The sequence below is a fragment of the Chroicocephalus ridibundus genome, chromosome 25, assembly GCF_963924245.1.
Source record: "Chroicocephalus ridibundus chromosome 25, bChrRid1.1, whole genome shotgun sequence".
Taxonomy (NCBI): Eukaryota; Metazoa; Chordata; class Aves; order Charadriiformes; family Laridae; genus Chroicocephalus; species Chroicocephalus ridibundus.
This window is the reverse complement of record NC_086308.1, coordinates 2,087,751-2,107,962: the sequence shown is the minus strand read 5'-3', so window position 1 is coordinate 2,107,962 and position 20,212 is coordinate 2,087,751. Positions and strand designations below refer to the sequence as shown.

The 20,212-nt window shown below is 52.9% G+C and overlaps 1 protein-coding gene across 1 annotated transcript; it reads right to left on the bottom strand.

Moving 5' to 3' along the window:
- Positions 1–618: 618 nt before the first annotated feature.
- On the bottom strand, positions 619–7,547 carry LOC134527045 (olfactory receptor 14J1-like). The gene is made up of 2 exons (XM_063359390.1): positions 7,528–7,547; positions 619–1,579 (listed from the first exon to the last, which is right to left on the bottom strand). The coding sequence occupies exons 1-2, from the start codon at positions 7,545–7,547 to the stop codon at positions 619–621; spliced, it is 981 nt and encodes a 326-aa protein (XP_063215460.1).
- Positions 7,548–20,212: the final 12,665 nt, after the last annotated feature.

Sequence of the window (20,212 nt, the reverse complement as noted above, 5' to 3'; positions counted from 1 at the left end):
AGGAGGTCTGCACATGGCCTCTGCTTGAGGCCCCACACCCCATCCTTCTGACCTCTGCCATCCCAGCACAACCCCAGGAACATGCTGTCCCTGGAGAAACACCAGCCTCTCCAGACAGCTCCAGATTCCCCTCCCACAGGATGGGTGGCCTTTATGTCATCTGTGTGAAGGGCTGGGGTACGTCCCTCAGTTAAACCCACGATCTTACCTCTCACCAGGCACCGACTGGTGACTCCTAAATCCAGTCCAATATCTCTAAAATGTTACAAACGGACAGTCAGCTTTTTATTCCTGGACACATGGAGGAGGAAGAACTTCAGGGGTGAATTTCCTCAGGCATGTTTGGAGAAAGACCCCAGCATTAAAGCACTGCACAGGGAGATCTTGCTTTGTTAACAGAGACTCTGTGGAAGAGGCCAGCTCTGAGCCACTGTTAAATATATTTTTAGAAGGGAACCAGGTGAAACTAAGACGTAAATGTCTCAGGTGCAGTGACACAAGTGAAACCTTTGTGTAGGAGCATAAAAACCATAAATGACAATATCAACAGCAATGATGAGAAATGTAATCATTAAAAACACAAAGCCAATAACAAAACACACAAAAAAGCAGATGGAATCAAATAGTGCGGGAGTCATTTGTGGAGAGAGGTGGAACATTTCCCCTCTTGAAAAAAACCCATGAAATCAGATACCGAATGGCCTCCTTGAGCTCCTGGTTCCTCATGCTGTAGATGAGGGGGTTCAGTGCTGGAGGCAACACTGAGTACAGCACTGCCACCACCAGGTCGAGAACTGGGGAGGAGATGGAGGGGGGCTTCAGGTAGGCAAACACGGCAGTGCTGACAAACAGGGAGACCACGGCCAGGTGAGGGAGGCACGTGGAGAAGGCTTTGTGCCGTCCCTGCTCAGAGGGGATCCTCAGCACGGCCCTGAAGATCTGCACATAGGACAGCACGATGAACACAAAGCACCCGAAGATTAAACAGGCACTGACCACAAGAAGCCCAACTTCCCTGAGGTAGGAGTGTGAGCAGGAGAGCTTGAGGATCTGGGGGATTTCACAGAAGAACTGGTCCAGGGCATTGCCCTGGCAGAGGGGCAGGGAAAATGTATTGGCCGTGTGCAGGAGAGCATAGAGAAACCCACTGCCCCAGGCAGCTGCTGCCATGTGGACACAAGCTCTGCTGCCCAGGAGGGTCCCATAGTGCAGGGGTTTGCAGATGGCAACGTAGCGGTCATAGGCCATAATGGTGAGAAGACAGAACTCTGCTGTGAGAAAGAAGACGAAGAACAAGAGCTGTGCAGCACATCCTGCATAGGAGATGTCCCTGGTGTCCCAGAGGGAATTGGCCATGGCTTTGGGAAGAGTGGTGGAGATGGAGCCCAGGTCAAGAACAGAGAGGTTGAGGAGGAAGAAGTACATGGGGGTGTGGAGACGGTGGTCACAGGCGATGGTGGTGATGATGAGGCTGTTGCTGAGGAGGGCAGCCAGGTAGATGCCCAGGAAGAACCAGAAGTGGAAGAGCTGCAGCTCCCGCGTGTCTGCAAATGCCAGGAGGAGGAACTGGGTGATGGAGCTGCCATTCGACATTTTCTTCCCCTGGGCTTGGAGACCTGTTAATGGAAAGAAAAGCAGTGAGAAGTTGGGGAAGATTTCTCTCAAACTAAAGTATTCTATTGGTCTTAGAAACCCACCAAACTGGCTCTCGCCTTTCAGGAAGACCTTTTGCAGGTCCTTTTTGTACACTCTGGTTGGTGCTGGCTGATAGTCCACCAGAGAGCTGAGATCTCTGCAGGGTTCAGTCCTGCCCTACAGCCATGGGTAAAAAGGAACACGGGGTGATCTCAGATTAAATCCACTCCTGGCATCAAAGGGCTTTTCAGCATTGTCACCCGACTGCCGGGCAGAGCTCAGGGCACCTTGTTGTTGGTGTTGTTCTGTTGTAGTTTCCCCACCACACCTGAGGAGTGTTTTTAAGGCAGAAATCCCTGGCATTTCTGCTGTGCTGCAAGTGAAACCTTGTGGGTCCTACGAGTCAAGGGGACTGTCCCTCAGTGCAGAGTGAGGACAGCGAGTTTGTCCATCGGAATTGCTCTCAGCTGCCCTGTGCTGCTGCCTCTTTGAGCTGGAGGATGATCCCAAGCAGACATTCCCCTGAGAAGAACCTGGACACTGCTGAGAGCAGAGGAGTCCCATTTACAAGCGCAGTTCTCCCAGCCCCTCACCTGAGCTCACTGGACCCCAGGAGGATCTCAGCTCTCCCCTCCCAGCCAGGGACACAGGGGGCTCACTGCAGCTGCCTACATTCAGCCCTCCAGCTGGATTTACACGGCCTTGGCACTGACATGTCTACTCCGTGGGGCTGCTAGACGACACAGGGATGCCACGGGAGAGCTGAGCCCTTCTGGAGGGCAGCGTGCAGCCAAGCAGGACACTCCTGGGAAAGAGCCAACTAGCCTAAAGATGGGGTGGCTTACTCTCGGCCCCACACACTGCAGTCCCCAGAGCCCAAAATATTAAAGGCATTTGGATGCTTTCCTCCCTGGATACACCGGCATGACAGGACGTGCAGCATCAGTGTCTGCGCTGCACCTGAATCCTCACCCCCCACCACAGTGGAAGAAGGGAAGGAACAAGGACAGCAGGGGCAAGAGGGGAACAGGTGAAAATTCTTCTTCAAAAAGAGCCAGTACAGGGAGACACTTGAACGTTTCTCCTCTAGGGTGTGGGAGAGGAGACCAGGGAGTGTCTCCAGGGAATGTATGTGTGGTGGTGGGGAGATGCCATCCTAAATGGAAAAGGAAATTCCTTTCTCCCACTCCCCATGCATCCCACTAAAGGTGGAAAATTCAAAACATGGGCTCCATTTCTTTCAGGTAAATGCTGCCTTGAAGTCCTTCTCCAAAAGGATCCTCTGCAAATGTCCTGGGGGTGATCTGGAGCTGGGAGGAAACACGACCCATGCAGCACCCTCACGACTGCAGAAGGACCCTGCCGTGACACGACTGGGGTCACTCCTTCCACCCACAGCTTCTCCCCGCAGCGCCATGGGGAGCTCCCCGGGCAGGCTGAGAGCTGACCCTGGCAGGCAGCAGAGTCCCTGGCCCAGCACACAGTTCCCTGGGACACGGGGACCCTGCTCTGAAGGACAGCCCTGAGCACCCCTGCACGCACACCCACCTTCACAGCCCGGCAGCCGTCCCGGGGAGAAGGCAGCCGACATGCCCTGTGCCTTTGGTGATGTGGTAGGGGTGCCCTGCTCTCGAGCACATCCTTCTCAACACCGACGGAGCCTTGAGAGCCTTCCTGACAGATCACATTAGCCATGGGCTATGCCACCTTTAGGAGACTGCTCCAGGGAGCCTCTCTGCATTATACTGCAGCAGAGACACATCATGCCCTGTCCCTCTGACGGTGCAGCAGGGAAGCCCTGCTCCACACGTTGTCCTTCTCCTCGAAACTAGAGAAACTGTGAGAGTGGTACTTGCAGATCCCGTAGGCTGGGGGTTGTTCCAGCTTCTGGAGATCCCTCCAGCAGCTGCAGATTCAATGCCCTGCAGCCAGAGACTGTGCAAAGGCTGTGAGGATTTCTCCCAGTGAGCTCTCAGCACCCTCCCACCCCAGGCTGCCTTTAAGATCCGCTGGCCTCACACGTCTCCCCTCGTTACCTGCAGGCAGTGCCCTCAGCCCTGCTGCCCTTTGCAGAGGAGCTGCTCCTGGGCAGAGCCGTCTCTCTGCAGCGCTGCCCGCTTGCCACGAGCTCCCTCCATGCCAGGAGCCCAGCCCAGCTCAGACGCAGAGGACCAGCCCGAGACGTCACTTTCTCTGCCTCCTCGGGGCTCCCTGGAGGTGTCCCTGTGCCTCCAGGGGAACCTGCTGGGAAAGAGACTGAAGTAATACCGTGTGGTCTCTCTTGCACCTCTGGAAAGACGCTTCTTTCCAGCCGGGTAATTTCTGCTATCAGAGAGAGCTGCGCATGAGAAAGGTCTTGTTCCTTCTGCTATGAGACAGAAAACCTGGACAGTGCCAGATCTCCTTTGCCCCCGCTGAGCGAAGGCAGTCGGCTTCGTCAACTGAGGCATCTCCTCCTTGGTTTGTAGTCCTGGGTGTGAAGTGGACTCAGCTCTCACTTAGGGCTGCCACAATCCCACAGGAGGGGGGATTCCTCTTGCCTCTCTTCAGGTGGGCACAAAATAGGCACCTGCTGCATGGGAGCTGCTGGTCTCAGCTCCCAGCGTCATTCCTGGAGATGGAGGCCAGCAGTGAGCTCTTCAGACTCAAACACCTACTGACATTTCAGGTCTCAGACGTGGTCCAAGATACGTGCCGGTAACTGCAAGATGTAACGGAGCAGTTCATAGAGACAGGGCAGCATCTGGTGCCACCATCTTTGAGATTCACGAGGAATTCCTTTGGCCACCAGCACGTGCCCACATTTCGGACAACTGAACTTTTCCCTACTCTTTCAACCCAGGGCAGCCTTCTGAGGTAGTCAGGGGACCAGATGTACTCATTGCCATTGACATCATCCATCTTCTCCATCAGCCGTCTATACTAGATCCCCACTGACTGTAACGGCAGATGTCTCATGGACATCCCCACATCACCTAACCTAATTCAGGGCAGCTACTCAATGGCCATGGACAGGCCTGTTGTGCTACAGGAGGTGCCAGGGCTCTCCAGCACAACTGCAGGTGGCCGGCAGGGACTGCACAGGACCTACGGGAAAGGCATCGCCTTCAGAGTGGGTGCGAGACACACACTCCAGATGCCATGTCTCATAGATTCAGTTTCTGTTGGCCGGCAACTGAATCCCACGAGGGCAATGAGGCAGGGGCTGACCCACCTCCATCCAGTCGATGCAGAGCAGTTCAGGAACAGGAAGCACATCACACTGGGATCTCCACTCAGTTGCCTATTTAAGCAACACAAGGAAGTCTCCAGAATAATGACCCCAGGTCTTATTGGAGACATTAATGACCCTGACACCACTGGAAGGGGAACACAGCAGCATGCATACTGTCCAGCAGGTTTCTGTGTCTCTTGGGACAACATCTTTGCACAGGCGCAAGGTAGGCCAACAAAGGTGTTGCTGAGTCCAGTCAATTCAGAGGGAATTCTGATCAGGGGTGTGAAAATGTCAGCCTGGGCTGTAGCGACCATGAAATAGTGGGGTCTCAGCTCCCAAGGGGACTGAGAAAAGACTGAAGCCAGACTACAGATGCTGGGTCTCTAGAGGAGAAATGGGGATGGCTTTAGGTAAGCTAGAGCTTCCCAAGAGTAGACCCTTGCAAGGCAAGGGTTCGAGGGCACCAAGAGGAGAGGCTGCTGCTTCAGGAACAGTTAAAGAAGAAACAAAGAGAATGAGTGGCCACTGCTGGAATTTAGTAACAGCAGGTGTAGATGAATCTGAGATTCTCTGTGTCCTTCTTGCCTTGGTCTCCTCCAGCAAGCTCTCCCAGGCCTTTGTGCCTTGAGGCAGGACTCTGGAGGGAGAAAAAACCGTGGTGAATTTGGATAGAGTCAGGAGTTACTTAAGCAAACACAATCCTTAGCAGTCTATGGGACTGGAGGGGTGGCATCCGAGGGAGCTGAGAGGGCAGGACGATGCCACAGTAAAGCCACTCTCCATCATCATTGAAAGGATCTGGAGTTTGCGGGAACTCCCTAACAACTGGCAGCACCCAAATGCTGCAGGCACTTTCTGCTGTGACCCTGCTTTGCGTAGAATGTTGGTCTGTAGAAATCTTGCAAGGTCACTTCCAGCCTGAACGGAAAGTTCCCAGAACAGGCCAATGTCTGCCACCCTGAGACCCGGAATCTGCACTCTGCTCTTCGTCCTCACTCCCTCGGGAGCTGAGACTCCACTCTTTCTTTGCTACTAGAGCCAAGGCTGACAAGGATGACACAGGTTTTCTGACCCAGGTGAGCATCGCCTTGCTTGGCCCATCTGGCAGCTGTGCTAAAAAGCTGAGGCAAAGAGCCTCCAGACACCTAAAGGAGCATTTGCACCGTGCTCTCCTGGGAATGTCAGGGGGTGCTGGGCTGACTTTTGGCTGCCAGGTGCCCACCCAGCTTCACTCCCGCTCCCCCTCCTTCTCCACTCGCCTTGCTGTCTGCAGGGCTGTTTCTCTCCATGTGTCTCACTCCTCTCTCTTACAGTGACTGCGCGCTGCTGTTTAGCCTTGCTTCAATATGCTATCACAGAGGTGCCACGAGAATTGCTTACTGGCTCAGCTTTGGGCAGTGGCATGTCCCTTCTGGAGCCAGCTGAAAGTGGCTCTCTCTCACATGGAGTCACCTCTTGATCCCTTTTCTCCTAAGCCACCTCTGCAGCCCCCTCACCCCTACCAAAACCTAGCCATGTCAACGCAATACACAGGGTCATTGATGTCCCCGGTAAGACGTTAAGTCGTTGGTGAGCCCAAGACTTCCTCAGGTTGGTTAAATAAGGGTTGGTCCCCTTCCTCTCCTTCATTATAGGTTCTTTGTGTCAGAGCAGAGGTGTGCTGGACCTCAGTCGTGGCACCAGGGCCAAGCTCAGGCGTGCAACAAAGCCAGCTGTTACCCAGTGCCCAAGTACCATGCAGGCAAAAGGTTTGCGTCAGAGCATGCTGGGGGGGATGGCAGATGGCAATGTAAAGGGGAAAGGAGGAGATCAATCCCTGCTCTCCTCAGGACGAGAGAGAAGCAGGGCTGGACTCTGCAGCCCCAGCAGGAGAGGGCTTTGTGTCTGCGGGGTCTCTGCAGCCCCAGAGGGCCTGTGGTGCAGGTGAAGCTCATCTCCAGGCAGGACAAGGGGCTTTTGCAAGTGTCCTTGGCTATGGGTATCCTGAGATCCAGGAACACTGTGAAAATCATTGCTCTGTTCCTTGACTGCATCATCAAAGGGATGACTGAGGGATGTGGGAGAAGCACTCCCTGCATCTACTGGATTGAGATGGGACAGCACTTGCCTCACTGCAGTTGCTTGAAGGAAAGCACTGAACGCCTCAGAAGGTCTCTTGGGGTCTCTTACACGGCTGCTCTGAATGGGGATGATGTTCGCGCAAGTCCTGTGCTGTCCCTGCCGGCTGCACGCAGTTGTGCTGGAGAGCCCTGGCACCTCAGGCAGCTCCACAGGATGGAGTTAACCTTGAAATTGGGCAGCTGCCCTGAATTCGGTTGGGCATTGTAGGGGTGCCAGTGAGAACCCAGCCCTAACTGCCAATGGAGATCTGGTAAAGACAGCTGGTGGAGAAGAGAGAGAGACGTAGCTCTTCCAGTGGCAATGACTGCATTTGCTCAGAGGAATAGCTCTATAGGCTGCCCTGTACATAGTGAGCAGGAACAGGCTTCATTGTCCTAAAGGTGGCCATCTGCTGTCACTTCAGCTGCCCAAAGCAATGCCCCAAGAGCCTCCAAAATGATGGCCCCAGACACTGCCCTGTCCCTCTGAACTGCTCCATCAAAGTTTAGAGATACCTGCACATGTCTCGGGCCACCTCTGGCACTTCAAATGTGCACTGTGGTTTGCAGGGGTACAGGAGATTCCTCCCTTTCATTGTCTGGGTGTCCTGTCTCATAGGTGGAAAAGAAGAGGTCGTTCTGGGACCTAACTCTGCCTCTGATAGGGGAAATGATACTGCCGGAAAGGAATGTCCCCCCCAACAGCTGACGGAGGAAACATCAGTCATGACTTCAGCTTGTTTCACAGCAGGTTCCCCTGGAGCCTCAGGGACATCTTTGATGGAGCCACAGCGAGCCGAGAAAGTGCCACCTGATGAGGTCAGAAGTCCTTGTTTGCGTTGCATGGAGGAGACTCAAGCATGCACATCATGTGCATGTGGGGAGAGGAACCCGAGTTGAGCACAAGTGCCACCAGCTATTCCCAGAGCGTCCACGAAGGCCTGTGGGACACACTCTGTCTTCGGGTAACTTGACTTTGAGAGGAACGTCCTCTGGGAAACCACCTGGATGCCGCACTGGGATGTGCTTCCGTGAACCAGGGTCCCTATGTCCATACCTCATGCCATGAGGCATCTCAGATGGGCACCACACCACAGGGCTGAGGTGCCTCCCAGCATCTGGGAGTGGCAGCAGGAGGCCAGAGAGTCCCTACGCCTCTGCACGTGGAAGGGAAGGGCTCGCGGCTTTGAACAGCCCTGTCAGAGCCCTGACAATTCTGCGTGTGACTTCAGGAACAACCCCACCGGCCCAATGAGATTTCTCTCACCTGCCTTTTCCGGTTCATCGCAAGTGCCTCTGTGTGCTGCCTCACCCTCCCCTGTCCTTATGGCCCATCCCTTGTTTCACACAGTCTGAAAGCAGCACGTCCACAGAGCATTTCGCCCGCGCAGTCCGAAAGGGTCCTGCAAGCAGGAGTGTCGCTGCCCTCCAGAAGATGGCTTTTCTCACCCTTCACACAGAACAGAGCACGTCTAGGGACTATGATGCACTCAGAAGCACAGACACCTCCGTGTTTCACCTCTCTGAACTTCCTTCCCAATGTCCTTAGGCACCTAACAGAGAAACAAATGTTGTCACTCGAAGGCGTACCCACAAGGAGAGAGGGGACAGGAAGACCTAAAATTTTCCATGGCAAAAGGGGATTAGGACAATTTGTCATCATCAATGGCGTTTCCCCTAATGGGAATGGGCAACGTCCCCAACCTTCAGAAAAATCTCTTCCTCCTCCCTCCCATGACCTGCCCCATAATTGCAGTTGGGAACAGCCTCAGCATGGGGCTGCTGGTGGAAAACATGGAAACCTGCTACAGCTCCGCCACCCTGACTGTCCTCCCACTGGGCACAGCACCATCTCTGCTCACAGCGCTCTTAGGGCTATTTCCTGCACCTTTGGCAGGTACAGAGTGGCTCCTGCTGGTGGCCACATGCTATGACCAGTACTTGGCTCTGTGCCACCCCCTGCTCTCTGCAAGACTCCGGAACTGGAAGGGTTGTCGCTAGAAGACAGCTGCACCTTGGCTGGGGGGATTTCTGTCATCTGCAGTAATCATTTCCTTCTTGTCCCAGACACATTTGCTGGCCCTGATGTACTAGACCACTTTTGTGATTTTGCCCCAAGGCTGGAGCTCTCCTGCAGTGACACCATGACGCTCATGCTCTCAGCTTTGGAAACGTGCTGTTTAGATCCAGTCTTCCCCTTCCTGGTCACACCGGCATCTTGTGTGTGCATCAGAGCTTCCATGGCCACCGAATTAATTCGCATCAGGTGCAGGGATGCTTTACATGTGCCCTTATACAGCCCTGACCATATCAAGAATCCTTCAATACTCCTTCAGGAGTTTGTTTGATTTCCCAAGGAGTATCAGTACCTATTAAAAAAAATATAAACATACATATGTCCAATGCAGCAGTCTGCATCTCTGTTAGAAGCCTTGAAGCAGTGTCCGGGGGAGCAGGGCTTGAGGTGTGAGCATCCCGTGAGTTGACGGATCCCCTTTCCCAGCAGGTGGGGTCAGGGCTTGGCTGTCCTGCTTGGTGACACACATCAAGGGCTTTCACAACCACATTCCACGTTTGATTTTCCACCTCCAAGCAGCACCTCTGACTTCCTGCTTCACCAGCCTCCAAGGACTCTCGGAAGCTCTTGGAGGTTTGCTGCTGACTTTTACTCGTCTTGAGGCTTGTTCAGTCTTTCAGGATCTGCAGTTCAGGCACTTGGCACCAGAGGGCTCATTAACATGCAAAACGCCCTAACAAGTCAAGTCTCTGGGCATATTTTTCCTTAAAGTCTTCAATTCTCATGTGCTTAATTAGAGAAGTTTCAGGAATGTAATCAAAGTGAAATAATATGATTACTAAACAACAAGAAGAAAGGGTTTCTTTTTTCTTTTTCCTACTTTATTTTTCTGCTTATACATGAATGGAAATCAGCAGTCTCTACATGATACTGATCCTGAGCGTCTGCTAATGCAGTCTGAACAGATATGAAAATCAAGACCCTTTGTGTTCCACAACCTATGGCCAGTCTTCATCCTGCCCCCAACCCAGCACTTCTCTCATCAGCCCCCTGGGACTTACAGCAGCCCTGTTCAAATCTGAGCTTCCTCCACTGAAGCTGCGCGGTTCAGCCCATTGGCACCGGTTCCCACCTGGGTTACTTGGAGAACGAGCAGCACACGGACACAGAAGGGTGTTTGTCACTTGCCAACAAATGGAAACAAAGGAATGCATAGTTCAGTAAAAAAATGAGACATTCCTCAGCAATGTGTAAAGTCCACATTACCCCCACCGAAATCTGCTTCCTACAGTGGTGTCCTGGTTCCGGTGGGGATAGGGTTAATTTTCCCTGGTATTCCATGCCATGTGAGCCACGCCCACCCTGAGCTGCCGGGGGAGGGGACAGGAAGTTGCTGCTTAAAAGCGGGCTGGGGCGTCCCGGGGCCGGCCGGTCGGGGAGCGGCGGGGAGCGGCGGTTCTGTAATCGCGTTTGTATATTTCCCTACTGTTGTTGTTGTTGTTGTGGTTGTTGTGGTTGTGGTTGTTGTGGTTGTGGTTGTTGTGGTTGTGGTTGTTGTGGTTGTTGTGGTTGTTGTGGTTGTTGTGGTTGTGGTGGTTGTTGTGGTTGTGGTGGTTGTTGTGGTTGTGGTGGTTGTGGTGGTTGTGGTTGTTGTGGTTGTTGTTGTTGTTGTTTGTTGTTGTTTGTTGTTGTTGTGGTTGTTGTGGTTGTGGTTGTTGTGGTTGTTGTGGTTGTTGTGGTTGTTGTGGTTGTTGTTGTTGTGTGGTTGTGGTTGTTGTGGTTGTTGTGGTTGTTGTTGTTGTGTGGTTGTTGTTGTTGTGTGGTTGTGGTTGTTGTGGTTGTTGTGGTTGTGGTGGTTGTTGTGGTTGTTGTTGTTGTTGTGGTTGTTGTTGTTGTTTGTGGTTGTTGTGGTTGTTGTGGTTGTTGTGGTTGTGGTTGTTGTGGTTGTGGTTGTTGTGGTTGTTGTGGTTGTTGTGGTTGTTGTGGTTGTTGTGGTTGTTGTGGTTGTTGTGGTTGTTGTGGTTGTTGTGGTTGTGGTTGTTGTTGTGGTTGTGGTTGTTGTTGTGGTTGTGGTTGTTGTGGTTGTTGTGGTTGTGGTTGTTGTGGTTGTTGTGGTTGTGGTTGTTGTTGGTTGTGGTTGTTGTTGGTTGTGGTTGTTGTTGGTTGTGGTTGTTGTTGGTTGTGGTTGTTGTTGGTTGTTGTTGTTGTTGTTGGTTGTTGTTGTTGTTGTTGGTTGTTGTTGTTGTTGTTGGTTGTTGTTGTTGTTGTTTGCCTGTTCCCTTTGCTGTCCTGTTAAACTGCCTTTGTCCCAAACCAAGAGTCTTGCCTTTTCTTACGATCCTTCCTCTATTAGGAAGGCACGTGCGAGCGGCACGTGGTTCTTTGTTGCCATCTGAGGCTAAACCACGACAGTCCTTTTTGGCGCCCAACGTGGGGCACGAAGGGTTGAGATAACGACAGAATCCAACTAGAACGTGGAAAAAACGGTTTTGGTTTTTTTTTTTTTTTTTTTTTTTCTTGTATGCATTTATTTTATTAGGTAAATAGTCACTGGTCATCATGTTGCTTGGTTTGTTCTCATGGCTGTGTTACATAAATTCCTATATGGCTTATGTACTCCCTGCGATGCTGTTTACCATGTCTGGAAGAGGGATGAGGATTATCATTCTGCTGTCCTGTGCGATATCTGTTTATGATATGATAACATCACTGTTCAGATGGCTATTTTGGGGTGTTTATGTGGTTTTGTTGTCCTGTCCGTACATTGGACACTGTCTCTCAGAATTTGTTAATAGTTTCCCCAGCCCTTTTGCCTCCCTTTTCTCCTTCGGGTCAGGTATGACAGCTTTTGAGAATCTTGAATATCCTTGGGATACTCAAACCAGCGTGCGCCTAGTGTTATGTCTCCTGAATACGTTCCAGGTCTTGTTTAGGGTTAAGCAACTATTTAAGACTACCACCCGGAGATCTGCTCCGAGGCTGGATAGTCAGGGGTGGCATGGCATGTGGGAGAGCATGGGCAGGTACCTAGAGAACTACTCACCTCCAATGGTCTGGGACTTCACCCCTGAACAATTACAGGACCCTGATAAAGTGGTAGAATATTTGAAGGGAAAATGCTGTGGCTATTCTAGAGAGGCACAACTCACCGCGCTGTGCTGGGCCCTGGCCAGTATCTACCAGGCACTGCTCAGAATTATGCAGCACCCTCAAGGGGAAGAGATGGAAACCAGACTGGCGGCCCCTGCGGCTGCTGCGGCCCCTGCGGCTGCTGCGGCCCCTGCGGCTGCTGCGGCCCCTGCGGCTGCTGCGGCCCCTGCGGCGGCCCCTGCGGCTACTGCAACCCCTGCGGCGGCCCCTGCGGCTACTGCAACCCCTGCGGCGGCCCCTGCGGCTACTGCAACCCCTGCGGCGGCCCCTGCGGCTACTGCAACCCCTGCGGCGGACACTGCGGCTACTGCAACCCCTGCGGCAGACACTGCGGCTACTGCAACCCCCGTGGTAGCCACTGCCACTGAACCAGGAAACCAACCCGTGCCGGTATCAGTTGCCCCCATACAGAAGAAGAAGTACACAAAAAATCAGTTCGCTTAGTAAGAGATGATGATGAACCAGGGCCATCACGAGAGCAGGAGGAAGAGGCAGAACCAGAGATAATTACTCGATCCCTATCCTTGAGTGAGCTGCGGGATATGCGAAAAGATTTCAGCCGACTTTCAGGCGAGCACATTGTCACCTGGCTGCTCCGGTGCTGGGATAATGGGGCCAGTAGCCTGGAATTAGAGGGTAGGGAGGCCAGGCAGCTGGGATCCCTGTCTAGGGAAGGCGGCATTGACAAGGCGATTGGGAAAAAGACCCAAGCCCTCAGCCTCTGGAAACGACTCCTGTCAGGCGTGAGGGAGAGGTACCCCTTCAGTGAGGATGTTGTATGTCAGCCAAGCAAGTGGACTACCATGGAAAGACGTATCCAGTACCTGAGAGAATTAGCCGTGCGGGAGATGATTTATTATGACTTGGACAATGCCGACTTACCCACAGACCCTGATGAGGTGCGATGCACAAGGCCCATGTGGCGGAAGTTTGTACGGAGCGCACCATCGTCATATGCCAACTCCCTGGCAGTAATGGAATGGAAAGGTGAAGAGGGACCAACAGTGGATGAGGTAGCTGGCCGGCTCCGGCGATATGAAGAAAGTCTCTCTTCCCCCCTTGTCTCAGCTGTGGAGAAATTGTCGCGGAAGGTCCAGCAACTTGAAGAGAATATGTTCTACTCCCCACCTGCACGGGCCAGCATCTCAGCTATTAGAAGCAGGCATTTCCCCACTCAAGAGAGAGAGTACAGAGGGTACACACCACGAGGCACCCTGTGGTTCTACCTGCAGGACCACGGAGAGGACATGAGGAAGTGGGATGGACGACCTACTTCGATCCTGCGGACACGGGTACAGGAGTTGCAAGGAAGGACAACCACAAAAGGGGATCCCTCCAGGAAAAGTGCCGCCCCAGTTTCCAGTGGGCCGTTCCCCAGACAAAGCAGAAGGCCTGATCTTGCTTCTGATCCTCTTGAAGGAACTTCCAAGTCATTTATGCAAGAAGTGAGTAATGGATACTATGACGAGTATTAGGGGGGCCCTGCCTCCAGCCAGGTGGAGGAAAGGGACAACCGGGTTTATTGGACGGTGTGGATTCGATGGCCTGGCACATCAGACCCACAGGAGTATAAGGCTCTAGTGGACACGGGTGCGCAGTGTACTTTAATACCATCAAGCTACAGAGGGGCAGAACCCATTTGTATTTCTGGGGTGACAGGGGGATCCCAAGAGTTGACTGTACTGGAGGCAGAAGTGAGCCTAACTGGGAATGAGTGGCAAAAGCATCCCATTGTGACTGGCCCAGAGGCTCCATGCATCCTTGGTATAGATTACCTCAGGAGAGGGTATTTTAAGGACCCAAAAGGGTACCGCTGGGCCTTTGGCATAGCTGCTTTGGAGACAGAGGAAGTTAAACAGTTGTCTGCCTTGCCTGGTCTCTCGGAGGATTCTTCTGTTGTGGGGTTATTGAGGGTCAAAGAACAACAGGTGCCGATTGCTACCACAACGGTGCATCGGCGACAGTATCGCACTAACCGAGACTCTCTGATTCCCATCCATGAGCTGATTCGTCAACTAGAGGTTCAAGGAGTGATCAGCAAGACTCGCTCCCCCTTTAACAGTCCCATATGGCCGGTGCGAAAATCTAATGGAGAGTGGAGGCTAACTGTAGACTATCGTGGTCTGAATGAAGTCACGCCACCGCTGAGTGCTGCCGTGCCGGACATGCTAGAACTCCAGTACGAACTGGAGTCCAAGGCAGCCAAATGGTATGCCACGATTGATATAGCGAATGCATTCTTTTCAATCCCTTTGGCAGCAGAGTGCAGGCCACAGTTTGCTTTCACTTGGAGGGGCGTCCAATACACCTGGAATCGACTGCCCCAGGGGTGGAAACACAGTCCCACCATTTGCCATGGACTGATCCAGACTGCACTGGAACAGGGTGAAGCTCCAGAACATCTGCAGTACATTGATGACATCATTGTATGGGGAAACACAGCAGAAGAAGTTTTTGAGAAAGGGAGTAAAATAGTCCAAATCCTTCTGAACGCTGGTTTTGCTATAAAGCGAAGTAAGGTCAAGGGACCTGCGCAGGAGATCCAGTTTTTAGGAATAAAATGGCAAGATGGACGCCGTCAGATTCCAATGGATGTGATCAACAAAATAGCAGCTATGTCTCCACCAACTAGTAAAAAGGAAACACAGGCTTTCTTAGGTATTGTGGGTTTTTGGAGAATGCATATCCCAGATTACAGTCAAATTGTAAGCCCTCTGTATGAAGTAACCCGGAAGAAGAATGATTTTAAATGGGGTCCTGAGCAACGACAAGCTTTTGAACAAATCAAACAGGAAATAGTCCATGCAGTGGCCCTGGGGCCAGTCCGGGCAGGACAAGATGTTAAAAATGTGCTCTATACCGCAGCCGGGGAGAACGGCCCTACCTGGAGCCTCTGGCAGAAAGCACCAGGGGAGACTCGAGGTCGACCCCTAGGGTTTTGGAGTCGTGGATACAGAGGATCCGAAGCCCGCTACACTCCAACAGAAAAAGAGATATTGGCAGCATATGAAGGGGTTCGAGCTGCTTCGGAAGTAGTTGGTACAGAAGCACAGCTCCTCTTAGCACCTCGACTGCCGGTGCTGGGTTGGATGTTCAAAGAAAGGGTCCCCACCACACATCATGCAACCGATGCTACATGGAGTAAGTGGATTGCACTGATCACGCAGCGAACTCGAATGGGAAACCCCAGTCGCCCAGGAATTCTGGAAGTGATCATGGACTGGCCAGAAGGCAAGGATTTCGGAATGTCACCAGAGGAGGAGGTGACGCGTGCAGAAGAGGCCCCACCATATAATAAACTGCCAGAAAATGAGAAGAAATATGCCCTGTTCACTGATGGGTCCTGCCGTATTGTGGGAAAGCATCGAAAGTGGAAGGCTGCTGTGTGGAGTCCTACACGACGGGTTGCAGAAGCCAGTGAGGGACAGGGTGAATCGAGCCAGTTTGCAGAGGTGAAGGCTATTCAGCTGGCTTTGGACATTGCTGAGCGAGAAAAATGGCCAGTACTTTATCTCTACACTGACTCATGGATGGTGGCAAATGCTCTGTGGGGGTGGTTACAGCAGTGGAAGCAGGGCAACTGGCAGCGCAGAGGCAAACCCATCTGGGCTGCTGACCTATGGCAAGATATTGCTGCCCGGATAGAGAATCTGGTTGTGAAAGTACGCCATGTAGATGCCCACGTACCGAAGAATCGGGCCACGGAGGAACATCAGAACAACCAGCAGGTGGATCGGGCCGCCAGGATTGAAGTGGCTCAGGTGGATCTGGACTGGCAACGTAAGGGTGAACTATTCATAGCTCGGTGGGCCCATGACTCCTCAGGCCATCAAGGGAGAGATGCGACATATAGATGGGCTCGTGACCGAGGGGTGGACTTGACCATGGACGCTATTGCACAGGTCATCCATGAATGTGAGACATGCGCTGCGATCAAACAAGCCAAGCGTTTGAAGCCTCTTTGGTATGGAGGGCGATGGCTGAAATACAAATATGGGGAGGCCTGGCAGATTGATTATATCACACTGCCACAAACCCGTCAAGGCAAGCGCTATGTGCTCACAATGGTGGAAGCAACCACTGGATGGCTGGAAACATACCCTGTGCCCCATGCCACTGCCCGGAACACTATCCTGGGCCTTGAAAAGCAAGTCCTGTGGCGACATGGTACCCCAGAGAGAATTGAGTCGGACAACGGGACTCATTTCCGAAACAGCCTCATAGACACCTGGGCCAAAGAGCATGGTATCGAGTGGGTGTATCACATCCCCTATCACGCACCAGCCTCTGGGAAGATAGAACGATACAATGGACTGTTAAAAACTACACTGAGAGCAATGGGTGGTGGGACTTTCAAACACTGGGATACACATTTAGCAAAAGCTACCTGGCTAGTTAACACCAGGGGATCTAACAGTCGGGCTGGCCCTGCCCAATCAAAACTTCCACGTACCGTAGAAGGGGATAAAGTCCCCGTAGTGCACATGAAGAATATGCTAGGGAAGACAGTCTGGGTTAGTCCTGCCTCAGGCAAAGGCAAACCCATCCGTGGGATTGCTTTTGCCCAAGGACCTGGGTGCACTTGGTGGGTGATGCGGCAGGATGGGGAAGTCCGATGTGTACCTCATGGGGATCTGATTTTGGGCGAGAATAGCCAATGAATCAGATTGTGTGCTGTTAATTGCTAAGTAACACTGTCACTGTATGTCCTCATTGCTATAATTACTATCAGTTGTACTACAAGTAAGGCACAGGGATGATGGGATAAGAACTGATCTCAGCAGCTGGCGCCCAGCAGTTTCCTCAAGATCTACATCTTCAGCCCACGGACCGCGTGCATGAGCCACACCAGGTGCACCAGTCACAAGCTCCGAAAAATACAGCATGCAACAGACCAGCACCACCCAGCATCTCACCTGCCCTGAGAGACTGTTCTAACAGATGGAGCCCAAAGCCGTGGATTAAAAGAACTCAATGGACACTTTGGAGGGAAGACCCATAAAACTAAGGGCATTATATGTGTGTATATATATATATATATAACAGGGGAAAGTGGTGGCAATTCATTGGAACCTGCTGGGCGTGGCATAGATGGTATGGAATAAGGGGTGGATAATGTCCTGGTTCCGGTGGGGATAGGGTTAATTTTCCCTGGTATTCCATGCCATGTGAGCCACGCCCACCCTGAGCTGCCGGGGGAGGGGGCAGGAAGTTGCTGCTTAAAAGCGGGCTGGGGCGTCCCGGGGCGGCCGGTCGGTGAGCGGCGGGGAGCGGCGGTTCCGTAATCGCGTTTGTATATTCCCCTACCCGTGTTGTTGTTGTTGTTTGCCTGTTCCCTTTGCTGTCCTGTTAAACTGCCTTTGTCCCAACCCAAGAGTCTTGCCTTTTCTTACGATCCTTCCTCTATTAGGAAGGCACGTGCGAGCGGCACGTGGTTCTTTGTTGCCATCTGAGGCTAAACCACGACAAGTGGCTAACCTTAGACCAACAGAAAACATAATTTTTGTTAAATCACAGATCCCAAGACTTCCCAAAAGATTCCCTGTCCTGGACTTTCTTTCTTTGTCCATAATTGTTCTTTGCACGCAGTGAGGCACACACTCACGTCACGAGCTCCCTCGATTCGCAGAGAGAAGCAAAGAGACAAAGTAAATCAAATGGTCTTTTGAATACACAAATCTGCCTAAAGGGGGTCCTGAGCAGCAACAAGCTTTTGGACAAATCATGGAATAACAGAATGATGGAATGTGTGGGGTTGGAAGGGACCTTTAAAGGTCATCTAGTCCAACCCCCTGCAGTAAGCAGGGACACCGACAACTAGATCAGGTTGCTCAGAGGCTCATCAAACCTGGCCTTGAATGTCTCCAGGGATGGGGCCTCCACCCCCTCTCTGGGCAACCTGTGCCACTGTCTCACCACCCTCAGTGGAAAGAACTTCTTCCTAAACTCTAATCTAAACCTGCCCTGCTCTAGTTTAAAACCATTGTCCCTCGTCCTAAGGCTACATGCCCTTGCAAACAGCCTTGCAACAGCTTTCTGACAGGGCCCCTTCAGGTCTCCCCGGAGCCTTGTATGAGCACATTGTTGGCTCATGTCCAGCTTTTCATCCACCAGGACCCCCAAGTCCTTTTCCACAGGGCTGCTCTCTATCAAGTCATCCCCCAGCCTGTATTGGTAACGAGGGTTGTCCTGACCCAAGTGTAGGACCTTGCACTTGGCCCACCTTGATTGCCGTGTCCAGTTTTGCACCCCCCACCACAAAAAAGACATTGAGGGGCTGGAGCAGGTCCGGAGAAGAGCAATGAAGCTGGTGAGGTGTCTGGAGAACAAGTCTGATGAGGAGCAGCTGAGGGAGCTGGGGCTGTTTAGCCTGGAGAAAAGGAGGCTGAGGGGAGACCTTCTCGCTCTCTACAACTCCCTGAAAGGAGGGTGTACAGAGGTGGGGGTCGGTCTCTTCTCCCAAGAAACAAGCAATAGGAGAAGAGGAAACGGCCGCAAGTTGCACCAGCAGAGGTTTAGACTGGATATTAGGAACAATCTTTCCCCTGAAAGGTTTTTCAGGCATTGGAACAGGCTGCACAGGGAAGTGGCTGAGGCACCATCCCTGGAGGTAATTAAAAGACGGGTAGACAGAGCGATGGCACCTCTTGCTCCAGAGGCACCCAGCTGCGGCCACCACAGCCAGTCTCCCAGCAAGCGGCTCTAGAGAGCAGACGCACATTGTTGCATTGTCACGTTGCCGCGACACCGCACTGCACATCGTCATGTTGCCACGCCGCTGCCCGGCTGCTGCCCAGCCACCCCGGGGCCCACCTGGAGGCCCATCTGGACACGCGTGTGGGCCACTCGCTCTCGCTTTGGACAGTCAAGATGTGGCTTAGTCTCTAAAAAGGACTGGCTGGATCCTAAAAATGCTTGTTTAGAGCTTGACAGTGGGTCTTTGAATCTTAAAATGGGCTTTGGAACTTGTAAGTGAGGGTTTGTACCTAAAAATGAGGCTTTTGGTTCAAATGCATGATGATTTGGTCCCTAAAAGAGGGGGTTGGACCATAAAAATCAGGGTTTGGACATCCAAAATGCATCTTGGACCCTCAAACGGACTGGCTTAATCCTACAAATGCCTCTTTGGAGCCTGAAAAAGAGGCTTTGGAACCTAAAAATGCATTTTTGTACTCTTGAAAGGTCACATTACACGCCACAACTGAGCTTGGGGTCTCCTCCCCAGCCCACAGTGGGGTCGCCAATGTCCCCATGTCTCATAGCCCCTTGGCGTCTGGAGGGGGGCATGCCGTGACATTATCACTGGCTGTGGGACAAAGTGCCACCACCCCCACGCCCCCGTGGCAATGGCCGACTCCCAGTTGAGGATGGCGGCCCTCTTGCAGGGCCAGGCACTGGCGGGGGAGAGGGGTGCGGAGGGGAGGCAGCGGCACGTCGGGTCCAGGCTCAGCAGGTCGGGCAGCGTCAGGAAGGAGATGATGTGCAGCAGCTGTGGGGAGAGGGGGGCGGAGAGCATCAACCCTGGGCACCCCCGGCTTTGAGGGGGAGGCCCCAGCACCGCCATCTCCCCCTGCTCAACGCACCGTCTCGGGGACGTGTCCTCCCCCTCCTCACAAGCCTTCAGGCTGCTGCGGCGTCGCTTGGGCTGGCGGGAGGGGAGTGGGTGAGGTGATGGTGGGCGGCCCCACAGCCAGCATCCCCCTCCTCCTCCTGGGTGCTCAGGCTGCACAGCAGCATCACCCGCCCTTCCCCTGAGGTGATGCTGCCTCCGATTGGTCCCCTCGGCTGTCACTCTGCCCTGCGTTGGGGCCTGCCCTGCGTGGAGGAGGCTCCTGATTGGCTCCCAGGTGGTCAGGCTGCCCAGGTGCAGGTCACCTGAGGTGATGCCCTCTCTGATTGGCTGCCTGGGCTGTCACTCTGCCCAGGATGTTTCCTCTCATTGGCTGTCTGGCATTTCCCCCTTGCTCCTCCCATCAACTGATGGGTCAGACGCTTATCAATCATCTGTGTGCTGCTTGAACTCCAGCTGTGATTGGTGGAGCCCACATGCCCCGCCCCCACATGGTGCCAAGTGTTGTTTTTGACTTCGGCCAC

Excerpts from the sequence above, each read along its gene's own strand:
- LOC134527045 (XM_063359390.1), bottom strand. The coding sequence starts at position 7,547 with ATGAAAGGGAGGAATCTCCT. Across the intron at positions 1,580-7,527 it reads ATGAAAGGGAGGAATCTCCT|CTCCATCACCCAGTTCCTCC; the intron begins GTACCCCTGCAA and ends GTCGAATGGCAG.